Here is a 24415-nt window from a genome sequence, read left to right on the forward strand (position 1 = left end):
AAACGGATTTGGTCGGTTTTCTTAAGAATCCGTCAACGGATTGCTGAATCCGCGGATTGGATTCTGCAAATCCGTCCACAGGTTGCGAAATCCATGGAGTGTGATGATAATAATGATAAAAAAAATCTGCAAAACATGAATCGTCCTTATTGAAATTGATCCGTTGAAATCCTTCGACCAAACGAATCAGCTGATCCGCTGTGGATCAAAATTTGCCAAAAACATTCGCCCATCTCTACAAGCGACTCTTGCCCAAAATGTCGAGTCTGTTTTTGCCAAGGTGTCAGCCAGGTATATATTTTTTATATTGTAGCTCTATTCTTTTGTATATCTGTTCTATGCACTGTTTGTATATATATATATATATATATATATACATACATACAGGTGCGCCGATGAGTATTCTAAAACTTGCCTTGGAAAATCTGGGGCTATCACCAACAAGATCCAGGTACATGCTGGGTACATGCTGGATACATGCTGGGTACATGCTGGATACATGCTGGGTACATGCTGCAACATTTCAGTGACATTTCTGCAGAGACTAATGGCCCGTCTGATTAATACAGATGGTGTCCCTGGCAGTCCCATTCAGTTTGAATGTGACTGCCAGGGACCCCCGCTGTTAATCCGATGGGGCATTAGTCTGTCTGCAGATGTTGTCACTGAAATGTTGCAGCATGTACCCAGCATGTAGCCAGCATGTACCTGGGTCTTCTTGGTGATTGCCCCAGATTTGTTTTAGAATACTCGTCGGCACTACAGTATATATATATATATATATATATATACACACTTAGTTAAGGTAGTGTGGGTAAAAAAAGTGACAAAAACCCTCCACAGTAAAGTGTATAGCAAATGAAAATATTACTGTATGCTCATTTGCATGTCTTAGACAGGTCTGCAACCCCGCCTTTCACCATTATCATCCAGTCCTCAGTGCTTCCACTGCAGCAAGAGATTGTGGGAAATGACATGCAAATGAGCGCACAGTGCCACCTTTTCCTTCAAAACCATATAACACGGTCACCTTTAAGCTTATGCTTGCTGCATTTCACAGCTGTTGAGCACAGCCTGGGTTAAGATACATAGCCAGCTGTTTGTCATTAATTTTTATTAAATTGACTATTCCTAAGTGCCGGTTTTGGCACGAAATGAAGTCTTGAGCTGCTATTTATGTCTGCTGCTTCACTGCCATCTCTACTCCCCGAAGAAGACAAGCGTCGAAACGCGCATTGGAGTTGGGAGCTTGGTTGGGGGAACATTCTTCATATTGCAGGGACTTATATGTGCGTATAAGCCATTCCATTGTGGTGATGTATCTTGAACTTTTTACTCTACACCATATCTGGACAATGTTCTAATTGAGACAGGCCACTTTGCATTTTATGCATACTGCATACTGCATGCAGCTATGGTGGTGTATCCTGGACTTTATACTATATACCATATCTGGATATTGTTCTGATTGAGACAGGTTACTCTGCATTTACTACATGCTAGTTGTGGACACTATACTCACCAGCGTCTCATTGTATATCTGTAAGGAATCCGCTCCTGGGTTTGGCTGAAACCTATTCCTTACAGAACTATGCAGCTTCTAGACAAATCCCCCTTGTATCTGCAATCAGTATCACCTGTGCTTGCAATCACTGCATCTCTGTCTCTCTGCTCTGGAATTGGAGGAATTCCCACACACCCTTGTCTTTGGATTGGCTATCTGCCCTTCTTATACTGGCCTCTCCCTTTGACTTATTGCTGAGCATAATCCAAGTTTCACTTGGTTGTCCTGTGTTTGCCACAAGCACCCTTGCTTTAGCCATTCCTGCTTCCCGTGCTGAAGCGCTGGAGTCCCCAGCACCAAGATTCACTGTTACAGTGGTCAGCTGCATATTCTCCTTGCAGACGCGTGCATCGTTGCTCCTGTTACCTGCTGCATATTCTCCTTGCAGAGGCTTGCAACGTTGTTCCTGTTACCTGCTGCATATTCTCCTTGCAGAGGCCTGCTTCCTGGTTCCTGTACCCTGATGCATATCCTCCTTGCAGAGGCCTGCTTCCTGGTTCCTGTGCTGAAGCGCTGGATCCCCAGTGCTAACCTTTAGCGTTCCTAGGCCAGTCTGCATTCTCCCTTTGCAGTTCCTTCATCATGGGCCGCTCCCGCTCCTCCCTCAGAGGCCACTCCTGCGCTGCAGCTTCTACGCTGAAGCGTTACGCACCCGACTTCCTGTTGCCGAACCCCAGCCTGGATATCGTTTACCCTGCCGTCTCCAATCCTGACCCTGGTTTGCCTATAGATTACTCTGCCTTCTCCAATCCTGAACCAGCTACGTCTGACCACAGAATCCCCACTCCGGACCCGACTCTGTGGTTTAAGGTCGGTGTATATACATCCCCACCTCAGCCATGCGGTCCCGGTTTGTGGCGAGCACAACCATGACAATATCTTTTTGAGACATTTCTATCATGTTAACAATTTTGCTTCTCTGTGTCCCAGTACACACTTATTTTCTTGTGTGAATCGTTGTAGTTTCCACTATAATACACTTGTATGTAAGATACTTTTTTGGTGACTGTTGATATACAGCATAGGGCTGATTTATTGTCTCTGACATTTATTCTCATTACATGTCACTGCTGTCCTTTATATTGACCTCATTATCATTGTGGACAATCTGTCTTTGAGGGCACTATCTGTATCTGGTCATTATTTGTGATTCTCTTTCCACCTTATTTTATTTGATAGGTGGGGACTTAAGCAGAATCTTGTTATATTATACTGTCCGAGAGTTCTGCATTTCCACATCCTTTTTAGGAATTGTGTAGGAGTCCCCCCTCCTTTTAACACTTTCTCCTCTGTTTTTATTGTTCTATTAATACATTTTCATTATCATTGTTTTAGTATACCGTGTGCTCCATTTGGGAATCTTTCTTGTTGTCTATATATATGTGTAGCACCTATTCCCCCACCCTAAGTGAGATCTTCTAGCTACCGATGTTTCTGGTGCTGGTGCATACCTGTGAGGTTGAACAAAAGGCCCTGAGAACTCCACGATGGTATGGGGAGACATCAGGATACGCTCTCAGTGATGATTTTTCTGCAGCGCAGCACCTCCAGCCAGTGAGGATCCTGGTGCAGCCAGGATGGTTCTCACTGGCAACTCAACAGATGTATTCAACTGAATCTTTATTTGTTGCACATATACAGTGATGGCAGGCTCGTTCCCTGAAGTAGTACCCACAGGGCTTGAAGCCTTGCAGGCCCCTTCTCAGCTCCTTTACCCACTTATGAGATTAAGGGTAAGTGATTCCACTCCACAGGGGGAGGGAAGAGAGAGCTCCTTCTGGGAGAGTGTCTGCTTTTGTACCCCAGGGGGAGGGGGGCTTGTAACCCTGCCCCATAACATGGCAGGTTTGATACTGACAGGCATCACATCATGGGCATGTGATCCAGCCAGTATTCTTCCCAGGGATGATAGTCTCTGGTTGTTGTTAGGCCAGCCACTAGCTACAGCAAAAGTGTATCCAGGGTGCAACAGCAAGGTAGGCCTCCATGAGAGAGCTGATCCCCACATTGCCTGTGTCTAACAGGAGTTATAATGTTAGGGTCAAAGAAAAGATGATAGCCAGAAGACTAGGCTACATATGTTAATATAATACAAAAATATATAATATAATACTTAAGAAGTATAATAGTTAAATACTTAAGAAATTTAGAACCAAAACCCACTGTAACATTATTAGAACCAGAAAATCGGGCTGTGGGTCCATCTCTAGGTGTTTCTCAACATATCTTTTTTTAATAATTTTTTAATTATTTTAATTTTTTCAGTTATATTATTTTAGTTTCCCAATTATTTATATGATTTTATACTTATTTTAAGTATTTTCTGTGGGACAATATATTATGTATATATGTATGTATGTATATTATGCAAACTTATCTTATTTTGTTGTTTTTTTCAATAACGTGGTAAAAATCCAAACCCCCAAAAAATGAGTTTTATGCAAAACCAAAAAACATTTTTAACACCAACACATTTTTAGAAACAAATCCAACGTCCAAACCACAAAAAATGGTTAGAACCAAAGCATGAGTGAAGGTGTCCACTCATAAATACTGTATATGCCTTATATATACACAATGTATGAAATCCATTAAGTCTTGGCGTTTTATTTACTTTTTTTCTAGCTGCTCCTTTACCTTCTCAGTTATACAATATTGTCATATTTTATGGGTTCTCATTTCTCATTCTTTCCCCATTTTTTGCTGCAAGCATATTAGTAGATATCAATGACATTTGCTCCTCCTTGCGATTTTGTATCTGTTCTTAATTTTGCTGTCTCTGTAATACAAGTAGCTGTAAAGCTCCTTTAATTTTGATGTAATACCATTGTGTCATTTGTCATTCTGGGTGTGGATGCAAATCCGAGGTCCCTTTTCCATGGACAAAAAGAATGCTATGGGAGCAAAATAAATCTGTTTGCCCTCTCTAATTCATAGTTAAGACATTGAATAAAGGGAATGGGAATATGCCATCCTTAAGTTAAAAGAATACGGGTGTCTTTGATAATGAATAGAGTAGCTGTGATTTAAACCCTACAGTATACTAAGCACAATTTGGAAAGTGACAGAAAATTATGTTTATACACACATGAAAATGACAAGAAAAATTACTCTCCATAGATATCATTACAGTTGTACTCCGACCTCTGGAAGTTAAACTAGACAAATCTGTGTTGATCGACAAACCCAGCAGCAAAGGACCTCTTGTCTTACAGATGCATTTGATGAAGCATAGCTCTGAGCAGTGGCAGCTCAGTTAATATAGCAATATCATGAAAACAAGTGCCAGAGAACATTGCTGCCTTTGTAAGTACCATAATTTAAGAAGAATACAACTTTATGTTGGTTGAAAAGGTCAGGGGCATATAGTTTATATGTTAAGAAAGTTTGAACAAGTGACATTATTTTTTAATACTGATAACATTCGTAGAGGCGAAAACAGTTCAGGCGCAAATACCGTTTAGTATATTAAAACAAGTGAACACACTAGTGATAATAATAAAATGTATACAACTGGAGGTAGTGCAGCTCCGGAAATGGACTCAATCCAAGTCTGTACAGTTACACAAAGGCGGGGAAATCAGGATCACAAATACATCCAGGGTTATGAAAATAGAAAATATATCAATAGTACAATTTCGTTTAAACTAAAAAAATCAATAAAAGGTGAAGCTTCATTGCGCTGATTATTATAGGCAGTGTGATTATATGGAGTGACCAACTCAGACGTCGCCAGGTAATCACAGAGGACGTCCCTCAGAACCACGTGGTTAGGATCAGGTGGGTAGGATGGGTGGGATTCCCATATAAGAAGAAGAGAGGACACAGGAAAGTAAAGATGGTTTATATACAGTGGAATGCAAATAAAAGTAATACACTTACAAATTGTATTGTATTGTATTGTATGTCTTTATTTATATAGCGCCATTAATGTACATAGCGCTTCACAGTAGTAATACATGTGGTAATCGAATAAATAACAGATAATATAAATAACAGATCATGGGAATAAGTGCTTTAGACAAACATAACATTAAGGAAGAGGAGTCCCTGCCCGAGGAGCTTACAATCTAATTGGTAGGTAGGGAGAACTAACAGAGACAGGAGTAGGGAGTTCTGGTAAGTGCGTCTGCAGGGGGCCAAGCTTTATGTATCATGTGTTCAGAATATCCACAGTGCTATTCATATGCTTCTTTAAGCAAGTGTGTCTTAAGGTGGGTCTTAAAGGTGGATAGAGAGGGTGCTAGTCGGGTACTGAGGGGAAGGGCATTCCAGAGGTGTGGGGCAGTCAGTGAAAAAGGTTTAAGGCGGGAGAGGGCTTTAGATAAAAAGGGGGTAGAAAGAAGACATCCTTGAGCAGAACGCAAGAGTCAGGATGGTGCATAGCGAGAAATTAGGGCTGAGATGTAAGGAGGGGCAGAAGAGTGTAAAGCTTTAAAAGTGAGGAGAAGAATGGAGTGTGAGATGCGGGATTTGATTGGAAGCCAGGAGAGGGATTTCAGGAGGGGAGATGCTGAGACAGATCTAGGAAAGAGTAGAGTGATTCTGGCAGCAGCATTTAGGATAGATTGTAGGGGAGACAGGTGAGAGGCAGGAAGGCCGGACAGCAGGAGGTTACAGTAATCAAGACGGGAGAGAATGAGGGCCTGAGTCAGAGTTTTAGCAGTCGAGCAACAGAGGAAAGGGCATATCTTTGTTATATTGCGGAGGAAAAAGCGACAAGTTTTAGAAATGTTTTGAATGTGAGGGGCGAATGTGAGAGAGGAGTCGAGTGTGACCCCTAGGCAGCGTGCTTGGGCTACTGGGTGGATGATCGTAGTTCCAACAGTAATGTGGAAGGAGGTAGGTAGGGCCAGGTTTGGGAGGAAGTATGAGGAGCTCTGTTTTAGCCATGTTGAGTTTAAGGCGACGGAGGACCATCCAGGATGATATAGCAGAGAGACATTCAGAAACTTTGGTCTGTATAGCAGGTGTAAGGTCAGGTGTTGAAAAGTATATTTGTGTGTCGTCAGCATAGAGGTGATATTTAAACCCAAAAGATGTTATTAGGTCACCTAGAGAGAGTGTGTACAGAGAAAAGAGAAGAGGTCCCAGGACAGAGCCCCGGGGTACCCCCACAGAGAGATCAATAGAGGAGGAGGAGGTGTTAGCAGAAGAGACACTGAAAGTACGATGGGAGAGGTAGGATGAGATCCAGGATAGAGCTTTGTTCCGAATACCAAGAGTATGGAGAATGTGAAGGAGAAGAGGGTGGTCCACGGTGTCAAATGCTGCAGAGAGGTCGAGTAATATGAGCAGAGTGTAATGACCTCTGTCTTTGGCAGCATGGAGGTCGTCAGTTATTTTAGTGAGGGCTGTTTCCGTGGAGTGAGCAGTGCGGAAGCCAGATTGTAGAGGCTCTAGGAGAGAATAGGTGTTGAGAAAATGGAGCAAGCGAGAGAATACAAGACGTTCAAGGAGTTTAGAGGCAAAAGGCAGGAGGGAGACAGGTCGATAGTTAGAAAGACAGGTAGAGTCAAGCTTGCTGTTTTTGAGTAATGGTATGACTGTTGCATGTTTGAAGGAGGATGGAAAGGTTCCAGAGCAGAGGGAGGAGTTAAAAATGTGTGTGAGCGTAGGGATTATAGTAGGAGCAAGAGGTTTTAGGAGATGGGAGGGAATGGGGTCAAGAGGGCAAGTGGTAGAGGGAGAAGTGGCGATCAACAGCGACACATCCTCCTCTGAGACAGTGGAAAAAGAGTCAAGGAAGGCAGGAGGAGAGTTAGGAAGAGGTGTAGGATGGGAAGAAGAAACAGAGGGGATGTTCTGACGTATGGATTCCACCTTTTCCTTAAAATAGTCAGCAAAGTCCTGAGCGGAGATGGAGGAAGGAGAGGCAGCTGAGGGTGGTTTGAGTAGAGTATCAAAGACAGAGAACAGTCGGCGTGGGTTAGACTTGTGCATGTTGATTAGTGCAGAAAAGTAGGCTTGTTTAGCTTGCGAGAGGGCAGAGTTGAAACAGGATAGCATAAATTTGTAGTGAAGGAAGTCTGCGAGAGTGTGAGACTTCCTCCAGAGGTGTTCAGAGGAACGAGTGGAGGAACGCAGCATGCGTGTGTGGGAATTTAGCCAGGGTCTAGGGTTAGAAGGGCGAGTGCGGCAGAGAGAAAGCGGGGCATGTAGATCAAGAGAGGAGGACCAGACAGAGTTGTAGTTCCTGACAAGGTTGTCGGAGTCTGTAGCAGAGCTGAGAGAGGAGAGGGAGGAGCGTAAAGTGGACTCAAAGTCAGGTAAGTGAATAGAGCGCATGTTTCTGCAGCACCGGGGTGTAGATGGAGGTGGAGAAGGGGAGAAGCGAGATAGAGAGAATGAGATGAGGTGATGGTCAGAGAGAGGAAAAGGGGAAATGGAGAAATCGGAGAGAGAGAAGTTCTTAGTGAAAACCAGGTCTAAGTAGTGGCCATCCTTGTGGGTGCTGGCTGCAGTCCACTGTTGAAGGCCAAAATAAGAGGTTAGAGAAAGAAAGCGGGAAGCCCAAGGGAGAGAGGGGTCATCAATGTGGCAATTGAAGTCCCCAAGGAGAAGAACAGGGGAGTCTGAGGAGAGGAAGAAAGAGAGCCAGGATTCAAAGTGAGAGAGAAAGGCAGAAGGGGGATGAGTAGAGGTAGGTGGGCGATAGATGACCGCCACATGAACAGGGAGAGGAGAGAAAATCTGGACAGTGTGAGCCTCAAAGGAGGGAAAAGCAAGAGAGGGAGGAATAGGAAGGGTTCAGTAGCGACAGAGAGAGGAGAGTTGGAGCCCCACGCCTCCACCCCTGCCATCAGTGCGCGGAGTGTGGGAGAAGGAAAGGCCACCGTAGGAGACGGCAGCTTCCAGAGCAGAGTCAGACTGAGTGAGGTCTCAGTTATAGCAAAGAGAAGCAGGGAGTGAGAGAGAAAGAAGTCATGCACAGAGGGGAACTTGTTAGAGAGGGAGCGAGCATTCCAAAGGGCACCGGAGAAAGGGAGAGAGGAGGGAGGGTGGCAGGGGATGGGTATGAGGTTGGAGGGGTTGACTTCAGAAGGAGTAGAGGTTGCAGTTGGCAGGCGAGGACGAGCGCATGTAGGAATAAGAGAGGGAGCGATCCAATCAGGAACACCTCATGTGAATAAAAAACATAAAAAACAATAATGGTGCAGTATGTTGATACAGTGTGGGCTAGATGCAAGTCTTGGCTCTTAAGGATTTCCTACTTACAAACAGGAATAAAAAGTAGAGCTTTGGTCTGACTCAGTCAGGAGGTATATATGTAGTTTGGTGTTCCTTTTAAGTATATATTGGTCCCATTCTGTTCTTATGCAGAGAGACTGTTCCAGAGATGTTGGCACTCAAATCTCCATGTGGTATATGCAATATAAAACAACACAGAAAAGCCCAATAGTGCAGGTTGCGAAAACAAAGGATTTATATAAATGAAGGGGTAAGAGTTGTACTCACACTAAGTACAAATGGCTTGTACATATAAAGGTATCTTTAGCAATCTAATTAGATGTTTTATATTGCATATACCACATGGAGATTTGAGTGCCAACATCTCTGGAACAGTCTCTCTGCATAAGAACAGAATGGGACCAATATATACTTAAAAGGAACACCAAACTACATATATACCTCCTGACTGAGTCAGACCAAAGCTCTACTTTTTATTCCTGTTTGTAAGTAGGAAATCCTTAAGAGCCAAGACTTGCATCTAGCCCACACTGTATCAATATACTGCACCATTATTGTTTTTTATGTTTTTTATTCACATGAGGTGTTCCTGATTGGATCGCTCCCTTCCCACCCCAAACAAAGACTGCATCTGTGGGAAATCTTAGCAAATTTCCTGGAAAGGTTGAGAAGTATCCGGTTGGGTAACATTTTATGTATATCTGTATTTGAATTTGTATATCACTGTCTATATCAAAGGAAATTGTGGCGCCTATGCAAATCATTTAAGGAATAAGACAGGGACCAGGATTGGGAGAGATATCCCCAGAAGCAAGGAGGAGAAGCATGGATAGAAAGAGAATGTGTGAGGAGGATTTGTAGGGGTGTGTTTTAGTGCAGGGGATATAGCTGTGTGGTGTCAGAGGACGCAGGTAAGAAAGGAGTTCATGTGAACAGAGAAGTGGTGAAGGAAGGAGAGATGGAGATATATGAATGGAGTTAGAGACAAATTAGTCGTGTGTACAGGCAGTGAGACAGTGGAGGAAAAGCTGCAGCACTCCTTCTTTCAATTGTATTCCACCTATGACGGCCGTCCACAGGGGAAGATTCCTCTGCCTAACATAGAAGCCCTGGTACCAGCGCAGGCAGTGTTAGGGTTAATCCCTTGCCCTTGCTGCAGTAAGCCCCTAGCAGTTAATAAAAAAGGGGCTGCAACCCAAATTTAGTGTGTGTGCTCTTCCCTTCGGGGGAAGAGTGGTTCTGTTCTCTTGTGTTGAGCCAGTGATCTGGTTCATGTCCCCTCGCTCAAGGGAGTTGGGAGCGTATACCCCTTAGTCCATCAAGGGATAAGGGAGCTGAGGAGACACTCTTGGGGCCTCAAGCTCCTGGAGTTGGCTCCAGGGACCAAGAATAACCATGCTGTGCTGTGAAGACACATAAAGACCACCAGTTGTGTTACTCCTGCCTGAGGATGCAGTTATTCAGGGGGAGGGAAGAGAGTTTTCCTGCAGGGGCTGCACCTATCTAGGATGGACCCTGGAGGATGGAGGCGCTGCACCAAAGAGAAAGAAGATAATATCCAAAAGTCTGTCCTGTTGATCCCCAATACCATCGGCAGATGCTCAGAATCCTGAGAACCTACAGGTGAGCAGCACTACACCAGGTAAAAACGATCAAATATCCCGTAGGATGGGGGAAAACGGGTTTCACATTATTAAATATATATACAGATATACCTTAACCTTGAAATTATTTTTGTAACAATATTTATTGTTCATGTCCGCTTTACTAAAATTATGTTGCATTCATTTTTTTAAATATATCCAATTGTATTTGAAAAGTATAGCTCATGAAATGTAATTGAACCAAAGAGGTGAAAAAAGTTTTAAAATGACTAGATTATTCAAAATAAAAGAAAAGGATGTGGAGGTTATTATAAGGGACACAAGTGTCTGCTTTTCACTGAATACTTTAATAGACGACACATGTTGAAGCATTTAGAAGAAGGCAAGTGTCCAAACAACGTGGCACAATATCCTAAGTGTTCTAAAGTAGTAATTAAAATAGATTTACTGAATTTAAGCCACTTCAGGAAACTAATGAATACAAAAAAAGCTAATTATGTTACAAACAAATCTATTCAGCCTGCAAGATATAAAGGTTAGTGTCGGGATTACTAAATGAGGTAGCAAGAACACAATGGCATAACATCAAAAAGTGATTTTCATTTATTTATTTAAAATATGACAGAAGAATATACAGTACTTGCAGATATTGAACTTGGCTACACACTTGTAGTATTTAAAGGTGCAAATATAAAGTGAGTTAAATACAAAATACCTTTTCTATACATTTTAACATTTGTTTCGAAGTTTATGATTCTTTTAGCAGGTGTTTACATTTTGAATTAAAAGCCTAGCAACTTACAAACCTGAACTTTGACTTTGATTTTTATTAGGACTCCCTGGTTTGAAATCATTCTCACCTGTAGCCTCAGAGGCCGCAATCCTACGTTAAACTCCATTATCTTATTAAAGCAAGAACATGGTGAAATACATTGAAACATAGAATTTTACAGAAAATAAGAAACCCTTGACCCACCTAGTCTGCCCCATTTTCTTATCTGCCATAAAACCTCAGACCTTATTTGCTCCTTGGCTTTATTTCGTATTTAGAATAGCCTTATGTCTATCCCAACCATGTTTAAATTCCCCTACAGTAATAAATGCAGGTTTATATGAACATCTGCAACTGAAGAGTACAACCTCAGATGAAGCAATTCCTCTAGCCAATTAGGCGAGGAATGGACATGACCAGGGGGCAATTGGACCTCACCTCACTCGGGTCTCTGGGCCGCCGTCATAGCCTGGGGGAGGGGCTGGGGGAGAGGCTAGGAAGGGGCTTTAAAGCGCAGCCGGGAGTGGGAGCATTCATTCATTCTTCTCCCGGCTGTAGCGAATTTGGCTCTTCTTCCTCATCAAATTAGTAAGTACTTATAATTTTAGATCTGGCTGACATTGATTTATTTGCATGAGGTTCGTCTTCCCTGGTACACTTTCCCCTCATCCCTGGTTTCCGGGCTGGCCCGTATGGGGGGGGGGGGTGGGTGCGGGAGGTGGAAGCCTGCGAGAAGGGTAGAGAGCACTTTGGGAGCGGGGGTACTCACATACTTGGAGGGGAAGCCTTGCCATGCCAAAGCCAAGAGAAGGAGTTGCTTAGTGAGTAAAGACACTGACTGACACTGAGATTGCTGCAGGGGAGCCTGGTTCAATTCCCGGTGTCGACTCCTTGTGACCTTGGGCAAGTTACTTTATCTCCCTGTGCCTCAAGCACCAAAAACATAGATTGTAAGCTCTACAGGGCAGGGACCTGTGCCTGCAAAATATCTCTGTAAAGCGCTCCGTACAACTAGCAGCGCTATTATTATTATTAAGAACATGCTATTATTATTATCCTCCGGCTGCGCTCTTCTTAGCCGCTCCCTCCAACCCCCTGTTGCCAGACTTGCCGAGCGATAAGAGCTGGGTTCAGCCCCCCCGCCTGCCTTGCTGGCCCGCTCGGGGTGGCCAGTGGGGGCAGGAGGAGGCTGAATATCGTGCAATAGAAAAATGAAAACTCTTTTATAATCAAATGTAGAGAAAAGTTTGATGGTACTACTTACATATCTAGATAGTTTGAAAATGTATTCTTCATCCATCTGTTTTTTGAAGAATTCTTTAGATATCACTATGCATTCAGCCCCGTCAGAAACCAGTGCCATGCTCAGTGTGTCTTCAAAAACAGTGTAAACCAAGCCCTATGTAAACAAATAATATTATCATTACTGTTAGTTTCGAATTTTTTAGTGGAGTACTGTAATCTAGTAGGTATACAGACTCCAGAGAAAATTACAGTACAGTACAAATGCAGCGACCATTATTTTAACAAATCACGCAGTGTATACCTCGGAATACCCATGTCATGGCGCGGGATTGCTTCCAACCGTACCGCCTTAAGACGCGAGTGCAGGCTATTGCATAAAATGGCATTTTAGTGTTCTGGTTTTTAAACACATGAAATTGACACAGTAGCACAGTACTGTACACATTACAATTCATTCATTTCATTGCATTTAATTGCACACAATCCATGAAATTCAAACAAAGCAACCAAGATAGACACTTGTGCCTGGGGCGATTGGCGGCGTTCATGCCGCGTGGAGTACAGCAGCGCACATGAAAACGGCGCTGTGGTTTGTTGCAGTAACGGACGCTGCATCTGTACATTCCTTATACAGGTATTTAGTGATGTACTGAATATTTAATGTGCCAGCATAAACATACATACATAATTCCATAGTGTACATAATATGAATGAAAGTTTAACCATATATCCCTTTTTAATGAACGACTGTACGTAGAAATGACCGTGTTAGTCCAGTTGCGATAATGCAGAATAAATGAGTACTTCAGTATTAGGTGATACCTTTTTTATTTAAACTAACAATAGATATTATAAGACAAGCTTTCGAGAGTTCTCGATTTTCCTCAGGTAAAGCAATTCTGATATGGAGTTTCTAACACACTATCATCATTTTTTTTGTAATGTCTCTCCCTGCCTCTGTTAATTTTACAATTAACTCCATCTCTCCCCCCCCCGCGTGCACCCCAACACCCCTGCACACTGCTGATGGGTGGTTGGTTTTATGTCTCACTGTCCCTTTCATCCATTTATTGCCCTGTCTTTTTGTCCTTTAGATTACAATCTTGTTTTTTTTATATTTGTATTTAATTCATGGTCCCTTTTTAACAATTTTCGAAATAAAAAAATATCTATCAAATAAAAATGCTTGATGTCCTGTTTGTTGTTAGAAGAGGTCAGAAGAGGTGCCAATATGTCTTGCACTGGTATTTCACGATAAAGCTTGCTGCAGGAGATAAACTTCACACACACTGTTTAAATGCACGAAAGGAATATAAACTGTGTGGTTAGTCAGGTTTACTCACATACAGTATATTTAAAAAAATCTCCATTTATCACTACTTCTATTTCATATACTGTATGACAATAATAATTGTTATATTTACTTATATGGTGGTATAATATAAACAGTGTGGCACATGGAAAGTATAATGACTATCTACCTTGAACAAGAACTTTGTTTTGGTGCCTAGGGCTCCACTAGATCACTAATTTTACTTTGAACAGATACAGTTGTATCAGACGTTATAGGTCGCATCGTAGATATATATATGTAACGGATTTTCTGGACCTGCCTGACCCACCCAATCTCACATTGGCCCCTGTGGTCTAACGGTCCCCATTACATGGTCGTGTCTGGTGGTGCACCTGTTGGCAACAGGATTCCTGAGTCTCCTGCATGATGTTATTCGGGGATTGTCACGCCAGACAGGCAGCTGAGGTAGTGTGCGTGAGTCCTACCTATATTCAGTGCAGCGCCTCCACCTCATCAGGATCCCTGCGTCCGCAAGGGGATGGTTCTGATGAGGAACTCCTCCTTGGTGGTGCCTTCCGCTGGAGAGTAACTTCACACTCACACAGTGGGGTTGTCTTTGAACAGAGCATCTTTATTGTTGCTTGGGGGTATGGGCCAGCTGCCCCTCGCAGCTAGCAGTCTAGCCACTCATCTCTCTGCTGCACTCCATTAGGAAGGTTCCTTCTCCTCTAATAGAGTTGCTCTCCACCTCTCCCTTCGGGGGAGATTCACCAGCTTGTCTGTCTGCTTTTAGCTGCACAGACTCACAGCTCTTGCATCAGCCTCTGCAACACTGTTGCAGACCTCCACATGACTCTCCTGAACTGAGTCAAAACACCAACTGAACTGAACCACTAACTTTAGGCAGTGCTGTGTCTTATATCACCTCCAGAAATAGACACCCTCTGTGTCACTTCCTTTGGGACATATGACACCTCACCAGGGTTTGAGGGCAAACCTCCATGATTGTTACTGGCAACCCTGCATACTTACCAGGATTACTGCCAGCATGAAAGAGATATGTACACCAATTTTACGCATGCCTACATTTATATTTTTTAGATGTACTGTACCTATTATTCATCATAATGCCCAAATCAAATGTACTTTGAATTCTTGCAGTACAGTTGAAGAAGAATCATGAAACTTCACAATCTCTGTACATTATAATTTAATTTATAAACAACTATCATGTTTGCCCCCTAAGAAGCTACAATGAATCTAGAACTCTCTAGAATAGACCTGAGTATATACAATACATGATCTACTTTCAAGGTGGCTCTTACAGATGAATCCCTCATCCTATTAAGTTTACCCAAGATGAAAGTGAAAAGTAAGGAATCTGCGCTCGAGCTGTCCTTTAAATTCAGCTGAAATGATCCCTTTGCAGCTGTGCACGCTGGAGCAACTCCCCGAAATGCTCCTAAGTTAAGAACCCCCAAAGAGGATCTCAAAAGACAAAGAAAAGATAATGCACACACAGCGCACCACGGATAACTATTAAAAATATATAACGTTTTTAATATCTTGTCAAATGACTACACATATATTCAGTGACTGAATAACGCAATTACAAAATCAACAATAAAAAACAATATCCATGTAGCCCTGCCTGGGTTGGGCTACTAGTCTGCCCTCCTCCTGGCAGCAATCCCTGGGCAGGTTTCCCAGGAGTAATCATGGGTTTTCCCCACACACTTGCAGCTCAGTGAGTCAGAGAAGGTAGTGCAATCAGGTCTGCTGTCCAATCAGGGACAGGGGGTTGGTTTTTACTGGAACTGACTTGATGAGTTATACTTCTTGATTTAGATCAGTTGTCTCTACCATTGAGAGAGACAGGTTTACCCTAACCAAGCTGTCAGGGCTCTGGCAGTTTGAGGCCCTCCCTTAGGGGAGCGGAGGGAAACCATTTCCTCTTATTCCATCAGGGAATAAGGGAAGAGCTGGGACCGCTCTTAGTGGCCAGTGGTTGAGAGTGAGGTCAAGGGACATCCTGTGGCGAAGACCTGATGGGTTGCTAAGTGTCTGCGGTATATAATGGGCAGTATGCCCGGCTGCACAGAAATAAAATTTCCCTGTGATTCACTATACTTCTTGCCTAAAACTGGAATCTGTCAGGGAGAAGTGGAGAGAAGTTCTCCTCCAGAAGTTCCTCCCCACAACTCTGGGGATCTGTAGGAGATGGAGGCACTGTACCTGTGAGTATCACTCAGTTCTACCTCAGAAGCCTGTCCTGTCAACCCTATAACACCATGAGGGAGACTAATGGCCCCCCTGTTACCAGCAGGTCTGCACCACACTAAGATAAGTAACCAGCACAAGTTTCCCCAAGATAGACCCTATGTGAGATTGGGGGGGGGGGGGGAAACAGGGTTACATACAGTAAATGAAAACACAATATAACAATTACAATACATCAAATACCAGAACTCTCCCCCACAAGGATACTAAACTGGCACTGGCTTCTATCAAGCCTACACCATGAATCAAATTGATCTAAAAAAAAACATTCATATTAGAAGTTTCAAATGATTCAAAGCCACAATGAGGGGGACAGATACTGTACTGACCATAAGCGACAGCGGGTAGCCGTGGTTGGCGCTGATGATATGTCCAGACTGCAAAAGCACTCTGCAGAACTTTCCTTCACTCACGCTTCCTGGTCCCTCTGTCCCAGCCAATGGGTGAGCGCGCTGAGCAGCCTTTCGTGACCTCTACACGTTTCGCAACAGCATGCTTCATCAGAAGGTCAGGTTAGAGGCTGCTCACGTGCATTATAAGGCACCAGCAACCAATGAAATCAGACCATTGGTATTGGTTGCTGATACAGAGAAAGCTGATGCATAATAATGAGTGAACAGTGAGAGAACAGTGGGAATATCAAGCATCCCAATAGCCTGCACTCATGACTACTGTCCCACAGTCACTTATACCACCCATTGTGGCCAAGCACACCCATCTACAGCATTTATTCCCTCACCTGCTGTCTCTGTAAGTTTCCCCTCAAACCTCTTAGATTGTAAGCTCTTCGGGGCAGGAATTTCCTTTCCCATTGTCTGATTTTTGCTGCACTTATTGTATTTTTAAAATTCCCTGTACTGTATTCTTTGTGAAGTGCTGAGCACACTTTTGGCGCTATATAAATAAAGACATACAATACAATACAATATATTATTTCCAACACTGATGAATGGTCAATATGCTATTATTGACAAATACTGGTAAAACAGTGGGAATAAATAATTTCCAACATTAATAAACAATCAATATACTCAATATGCTATTGTTGACATACTATGATTAATAGTGATAATTAATCTCCCTAAACCTAACTAAAACATATAATGAACATAATGAATGTCATTTAATCAAATAAACACTCCCAAGATGTTCACAAATGTGATCCGAGTTCCCTAAAATTTATGGGGATTGAATTTATTCCACGAACAGGAAAACAGGGAAATAGAGATCTGTTCCTGTTGAAAAAAGAACAATTTTGGATATACAATTTTGATTCAAAATACCCCATGGGGATTAATGAACTCGTAGAATTAACCCCTTGTTTGAGATAGTTATGGAGGAGATTATAGATTATTACTCTTATTTATCTTTTGGTGAACCCTGCTTGTCCATATATACTTTGACTTAATATGATAATTAATTTGATAATTTATGTAGCCCTGGTAAGAAATGGGGGCTATAGTTCTATCCTCCTCCTGGTATAATCCCTGGTATGGGCAGGTTGCCAGGAGTTATCATGGGTTTCCCCCACTTCAAGCACTTGCCCTGAGTTGTGGAGGTAGGTCATCGGACTCTGTGTCAAAGCAAGAGACACAGGGGCGGTGCCTGCTGATATCATAAAAGAGCAGTGCACTTCCTATTTAGTCTGTTGAGAGTCTGTCTAGTGTGTGACAAGTGTTAGTTATTGAGCTGAGAGTTACAGTTGGAGAAGGAGAGTGATCAGCTCATGAGTAGAGCTGATCCAACCATAGTGTAGGGAGGTGGACCAGTACCTCTCACCCTGCTTAGGGGGTGAGGGAAGAGTTAGCCCCACTCTGGATGCCCTTGATCCAGAGTGGTGGCAGGGAAAGGACCATCCTGAGGGAGAACAGTCAGAGTGGACTGTGCATCCTGTACCTGTCTGCTGCTGCTATGAATAAAGACTGCTGCTTTTAAAGAAAGACAAACATGTGTGACACTGGAATCTCTCATCCCTGTGTGGGAACTCTCTTGTAAGGATTCCACCCTGCATTCCTGGGGCTTACTAAAGATGGAGGCACTGCACCACTGAATAAGAATGAAGGCATCCACCCCTGAAACCTGTTCCTGTTATCCCCCATGTCATCGCGGGAGACTCAGGTCCTCCTGTTGCCAGCAGGTATGCACCACACAAAGACATGTCGCCAGACCCAAGTACGCCTAGGGGGGCCCTATCTGCGATATGCCCCGGGAAAGGTGGTTACATTAATATAAACTGATATTTTAATTTTATACCTGTAATAATTTTTGTCATGTATATTAGGGATGTTTTGCTAATATTGTTTATATTTTTGTTTTGAGGTTATGTTTAAGTCAGTCGCAGCATGATTTATGTAACTTTATTGGTTTCACTAATTCACTGATTTAATGAATTTATTAACATTATTAATTTATTTATATGTATAATATTGATCCCGTTATCACATTTTAGTTATTTAGTTAGGTGTAGTAGCACTAAATATATGTAATGGTGTAAATATATTATGTTCATCTTGTGTTTTAGTTAGGTCTAGGGAGATTATTTATCACCATTAATCATACAGTAGTATGTCAAATATATCATATGTAGTGTATTGATTGTTTATTAATGTTGTAAATTATTTATTCCCACTTTTGTATCACTATTCATCAGTATTTGTCAATAATAGCGTATTGACCATTCATCAGTGTTGGAAATAATATATTCCCACTGTTCACTCATTATTATGCATCAGCTTTCTCTGTATCAGCAACCAATACCAATGGTCTGATTTCATTGGTTGCTGGTGCCTTATAATGTATGTGAGCAGCATCTAACCTGACCTTCTGATGAAGCATGCTGTTGCAAAGCGCGTAGAGGTCATGAGAGCCTGCTCAACGTGCTCACCCATTGGCTGGGACAGAGGGACCAGGAAGCGCGAGGGGAGGAAAGTTCTGCTGAGTGCTGGTGCAGTCCGGACATATCATCAGCGCCAAGCATGGCTACCCGCTGTCGCTTATGGTCAATATCTGTCCCCCTCATTGTGGCTTTGAATACTGTTGTTATGCTGAACTTCTAATATGAATGTTTTTTTAGATCAATTTGATTCATGGTGTAGGCTTCATAGAAGCAAGTGCTAGTTTAGTATCCGCGTGGCGGAGAGTTCTGGTGTTTTATGTAATTGTTATATTGTGTTTTTATTTATATTATTTTTTTATTGTTGATTTTGTAATAGCATTATTCAGTCAATGAATACTGTATATATGTGGTTATTTGGCCAGATATTAAAATCGTTATATATTTTTAATACTGATCCGTGGTGCGCTGTGTGTGCATTTTTTTTTCTTTATCCAAGATGCACTGAATGCATTTTTAGATAATCTATACACTTAAATGATTGTAGATTTGTCTGAGAAATACGGTCATCTTTTAAAAGCAGTCTTGTTTTTCTCATCCATATTGCACTGTGACACATACAGTAATATTATTTACACGTTATGCACATCAATAAGATGAGAACTCCATAAGTAAAATGTGTCTGCTTATATTGGGCCCAAAAGCCTTTATTTATTATTTTTACACATACTGTAGTGCCGACGAGTATTTTAAAACAAATCTGGGGCTATCACTAACAAGACCCAGGTACATGCTGGGTACATCCTAGGCACATGCTGAGTACATGCTGCAACATTTCAGTGACATTTCGGCAGATAGACTAATGGCCCATCGGATTAACAGCAGGGGTCCCTGGCAGTCCCATTCAAACTGAATGGGTCTGCCAGGGACACCTGCTGTATTCATCCAATGGGCCATTAGTCTCTGCAGAAATGTCACTGAAATGTTTGCAGCATGTACCCAGCATGTACCCAGCATGTACCTGGGTCTTGTTAGTGATAGCCCCAGATTTTCCAAGGGAAGTTTAAGGCAAGTTTTAGAATACTCGTCAGCGCACCTGTACGTCAACCAAAATGTGAAGACATGTAGTGCGCTATGCCAGAAGTAATCTCTGCTCTCTCCCCACCCCTCCTCAAAGTATCTTAACATACAATGTAGCAGGACTTAATGTCTTCTGCACCAGGTAAACTGCATGAATGCGACCATGGCTGCCCTGATGCCAGAGGATTATCGCAGGGAGGGGTGCAATTCGGAAGCATAAACCCCCCGCAGTGATGTTGCGGTAGCACTATCTCTGGAACCGTGGCTTTTTGCTTTTTCAGCCGCTACATTTTCAGTTCTGCTACATTTGTAAGGCCATTCTAACAGTTTTATCTTTATTTAGAATCTTAACTGAAGTTTTGACCGCAAATTTACGCACAAACGTTTCTATTCACAAACCTGCAAAAGTTCGTTTTAAATATTTTTTACTTAAACACTACGCAAAAACATGCAATTATGCCCAAGTTTTTATTGCTGGTTTTTTTCCAGCAAGGTCTTTCTCTTTTTCTAATACTTATTAATGATAACTTTTTAAGTCCGCTTCCCTTTCAAGTGAATTTTCACATTTGCTTAGTTGTATTTTCTCATATTTAAGCAAATGCTGGCTTACGCTTAGTCACATTTTTGCATAATCTATTTAAGGAAATATAAATAGAGAGCGAAAATCATTTCAAACTATGATTTGGGTGAATACAAAAACAGGACTTGCGCTCATAAGTGATTTGTGATAGGAAAAGTGATTTACATATAAAAAGGTATGTATAAAATATACAATACAACCTTAATGGGTGAGGTTTTGTGCAGCTGGTCTGTGGGAATGGCTCAAACACCAAAGCTACATGGAAACAAAAAACTATGATTTGCAAACAATCTAATTTGCAAAGAGGCCCCATTTTCGCAGTGGATTCGAACTTTATGCTAAAGTACCCCCATCTCTACCTACAGTAGGAAATGGATACAAAATAACCCGCCCATGTGGCACTTCAATAATTAGGTTGCATACATGTGTAGGCCTGTGTAAATTTGGGGTTACATGTCTTTCTCCTCCTGTGCAATAATCCCTGTTAAAGGACAGGGTTGCCAGGAGTAATCATGGGGTTTGCCCTCACTTCATATGCTGTGTATTATTTAGTGAAGGAAGTGACATCAGGCTCTGTGTCCACTAACAGGGACACAGGGGTGGTGCCTACTGAAGCTATATAATATGCAGCACTTTCTGAATTTAGGTGTGTGCCTCACCATCTGAGTGAGGTGAGTCTATCCAGCAACCTGTCAGGGCTCTGGCAGTGTGTGTGGCCCTCCCTTCAGGGAGTGATGTGGAAGACTATGGGGGTTATGCACTAAGCTCAATGGCTTTGCGTTCTGATTATCCAAAAAAGCAGGTTCGTTGAAAAGTGAGGCCGGGGACGCGATTCACTAAGGCCTTGAGCCCATTTTTTAACGTACCTGCTCAAAATAGCTCAGAACAGCCACAGCGTACGTGTTGCTTTTTTTCCCCCTACTAGCGTTCTTAACCTTTACGTACGCTAGCTGATAGAAAAAAAAGCCGCTTGTAACATTTGCATGGAGATTCTGTATCTCCATGCAAGGCTGTTACAGGCGATCGTACACTAAATCAAAACATTTGAATAATAATGTACATGAGCAGGGGGTCTCAGGACCTGAACCGCATTGGTTTCAGGTCCGAGGACCCCCTACTTCAGGAGTTACAGGCCCTGTTATGGGGTGCCGGTATCCCCTGCACTTTAAAGCTCCTGCGTCACGTGACCGGGACATTTAAATTCTGCAGAGGGATACCGCCACCCCATAAAGGGGCCTGTACTCCTGAAGAAGGGGGTCCTCGAGGCTGAAACCAATGCGGTTCAGCTCAGGAGACCCCCTGCACATCTACACTAGTATTAAAAAACATATAACAATAAACAATAATTCATTACCGTAGCGGCTATCCGCTATGGTAATGAAGCTGCATTAATGTACATTTTAATAATAGTGTGCGGGAGCAGGGGGTCCCCTGAGCTGAAACGCATTGATTTCTGCCTCAGAGACCCCCTGCTTTCTGAGTTACAGGCCCCGTAATTGGGCATCGGGTGCCAGTGTCGCCGCCATCTTTATAGCGTCCATGACGCGACGTGGGCTCTATAAAGATGGCGGCGACACTGGCACCGATACCCCAAACCAGGGCCTGTAACTCGGGAAGCAGGGGGTCCCTGAGGCAGAAATCAATGTGGTTCAGCTCAGGGGACCCCCTGCTCCTGCACACTATTAATAAAAATACATTAAAGCAGCTTCATTACCATAGCGGCTATCCGCTAAGGCGAAGAAGGGGTTAAGGCACAATAGCATGTTTATTGGGGCCAATTGCCCGTAAATAAACATAGCAATATACAACACACATCCCCCGCCCCCTAACACATACAGTACAGTAATGGGCAAAAACTATTATCCACATATGGATAATAATGCATTTGCCCATTTTAAATATATATAAATTACAATAAATACAGTCAATACATATTACACATACCTTTTACAGGCACCCACGATGAAGGCCATCTTCATCCTCATCTTCATCCTGCCCATGTCCCTCCAATGTTGCAAAACATACACAAGAATAATGTAATGTCTCCTAACCCCTTAATCACCATTATTAACCGCTACAGTCATTAAGGGGTTAACCCACCCTCGCCCACCACTCGGGAGGCCTACATACCCTTCCTCACTAACCCCCCATCCCATGAGGCCTAACCACCCTCACCCACAAACCAGCCGGGAGGCCTACCCACATACCCTTGTGGCCAATACCCCCTTCCCCCACCACCAGTACTCACAATAAAAACAATACACTGCCCCACAATAAACATCATTCTTTTTATTAAATACATAACCCACCCCCATGCCCCCCCATAAATACATGATTTATTCTTTTACATACAGGGTTCATACCCCAGGCCCACGGGTCACCTCACAGACCTACAGGTTACCAGCATCATGTTTCACACAGGGTCTGGAGGCCTGTTGGTGGGTCCCGCCAGGCGCCATGGTCCACCAGGTGGTCTCCGTGGGTCACCGTGGGTCACAATGGGGTCTCCACGGTAGGCCCCCGGATGTCTGCTAGGCCCCGGGTCAGACCCACAGGTGTCTGAGGGGCATCGGGTAATTCCCACGGGGGTCTGGGGACCCACGGGTGGTCCCTACGGGTCCACTGTGCCCCCACAGATGTGGGGCCACCGGTTCTTCCCCGCAGGTGTCCCCCGTGGACCACGCAGCCTGGTACCCGTGAGAAGCCCAAGGATACCTCAGGTAGTCTCCAGAGGTCTCTTGCAGACCAAAGGAACCAATACTGTATGTAAAAAAAATAAACCGGACCTATACATTTAATACATCAAATCGAAACTAAGCAACATCAATACAATTACCATCAATCAATTAATCCATTTACTAAACCAATTACAATACAATACAAATCAATTATACAATTCCCTTTTCAATTCCTAAAGCCAAACCATTGACAAAAGAATTCTAATTCAAAGTAACCACAATCATTCTAATCTAACTACCAGAAATAAGCCATTAAAAATAACCTGTAACTAAATACAAATTACATTATTGACACCAATGACAAAATACAGCTGATAAATACATTAGCCATACATGAAAAGAACATAAACATTAGCAAAACAATCAATTATTATCCCTGTATGTCTATCTATATAGATAGATATGCAGAACATACAGGGGCAATAATAGAGCATAAAAAACAATGCATTTACATACAAAAATCACATACAATACACCCATTCAGTGTCCGTGAATGTATGTATATACATAGAAATATTCACGGGCATTAAATGGGACTGAAAAAATAAAAGACATGAATCAAAAATAAAAAAAAACTGTAAAAGTAAAAATAATACACTTTTCTTTTGTTTACTTACCATTAGATGCCCACTCACCAAAATCCAGGTGACCCGGAAGCACTGAAACCAATCCACAGGTAACCATAAAATAATAAACCCTTACAATCCATAATGGTGTCTTCTGTCTTCTATTTGTAATCCTTCCCGTTAGTCTTGGGGTCTTCTTTTCTTCTTTGGGGTCTTCTCCGTCTTCTTCCATCTTCTTCTGCCACGCCCTTCTTCTCTTCTTAGGAGGGGAGGTGTTCCCACGCTCTGATTGGCTACCGTACCATGTGTCACTGGCCATCTTTGTTTTGATGACGTCATCTTAAAGGCAATTGAAACTCAGCCATTCTGATTGGCTGGCGTCATTGCCTTTAAATGATGTCATTTTTTTTTTTTTTTGGGCCAAATCACATGTTTTTCACGGCCCAATCAAGACCGTGGGAAACATTTGACCAAAATGTGCCATCATAGGCCTATAAAAGCCTATGTCGCCTCATTTTGAAGCCAGTCGCTGAGGAAGGAACACCTCCCCTCCTAAGAAGAAAAGAACGGCGTGGCAGAAGAAGACGGAAGAAGACCCCAAAGAAGAAAAGAAGACCCCAAGACAGACGGGAAAAATTACAAACAGAAGAAAGAAGACACCGTTATGG

The 24415-nt window shown here is 42.7% G+C and overlaps 1 protein-coding gene across 2 annotated transcripts in view; it reads right to left on the reverse strand.

Moving 5' to 3' along the window:
• LOC142490356 (cyclic nucleotide-binding domain-containing protein 2-like) overlaps positions 1-24415 on the reverse strand; it is a 318494-nt gene that overhangs the window by 3576 nt on the left and 290503 nt on the right. For both annotated transcript variants that reach the window (XM_075592538.1, XM_075592537.1), the window contains one exon: positions 12396-12530. In XM_075592538.1, the coding sequence (XP_075448653.1) occupies positions 12396-12530 (135 nt within the window). The remainder of the gene's footprint in view (positions 1-12395; positions 12531-24415) is intronic.

Source organism: Ascaphus truei, chromosome 3 (assembly GCF_040206685.1).
Source record: "Ascaphus truei isolate aAscTru1 chromosome 3, aAscTru1.hap1, whole genome shotgun sequence".
In the NCBI taxonomy this organism is placed as follows: Eukaryota; Metazoa; Chordata; class Amphibia; order Anura; family Ascaphidae; genus Ascaphus; species Ascaphus truei.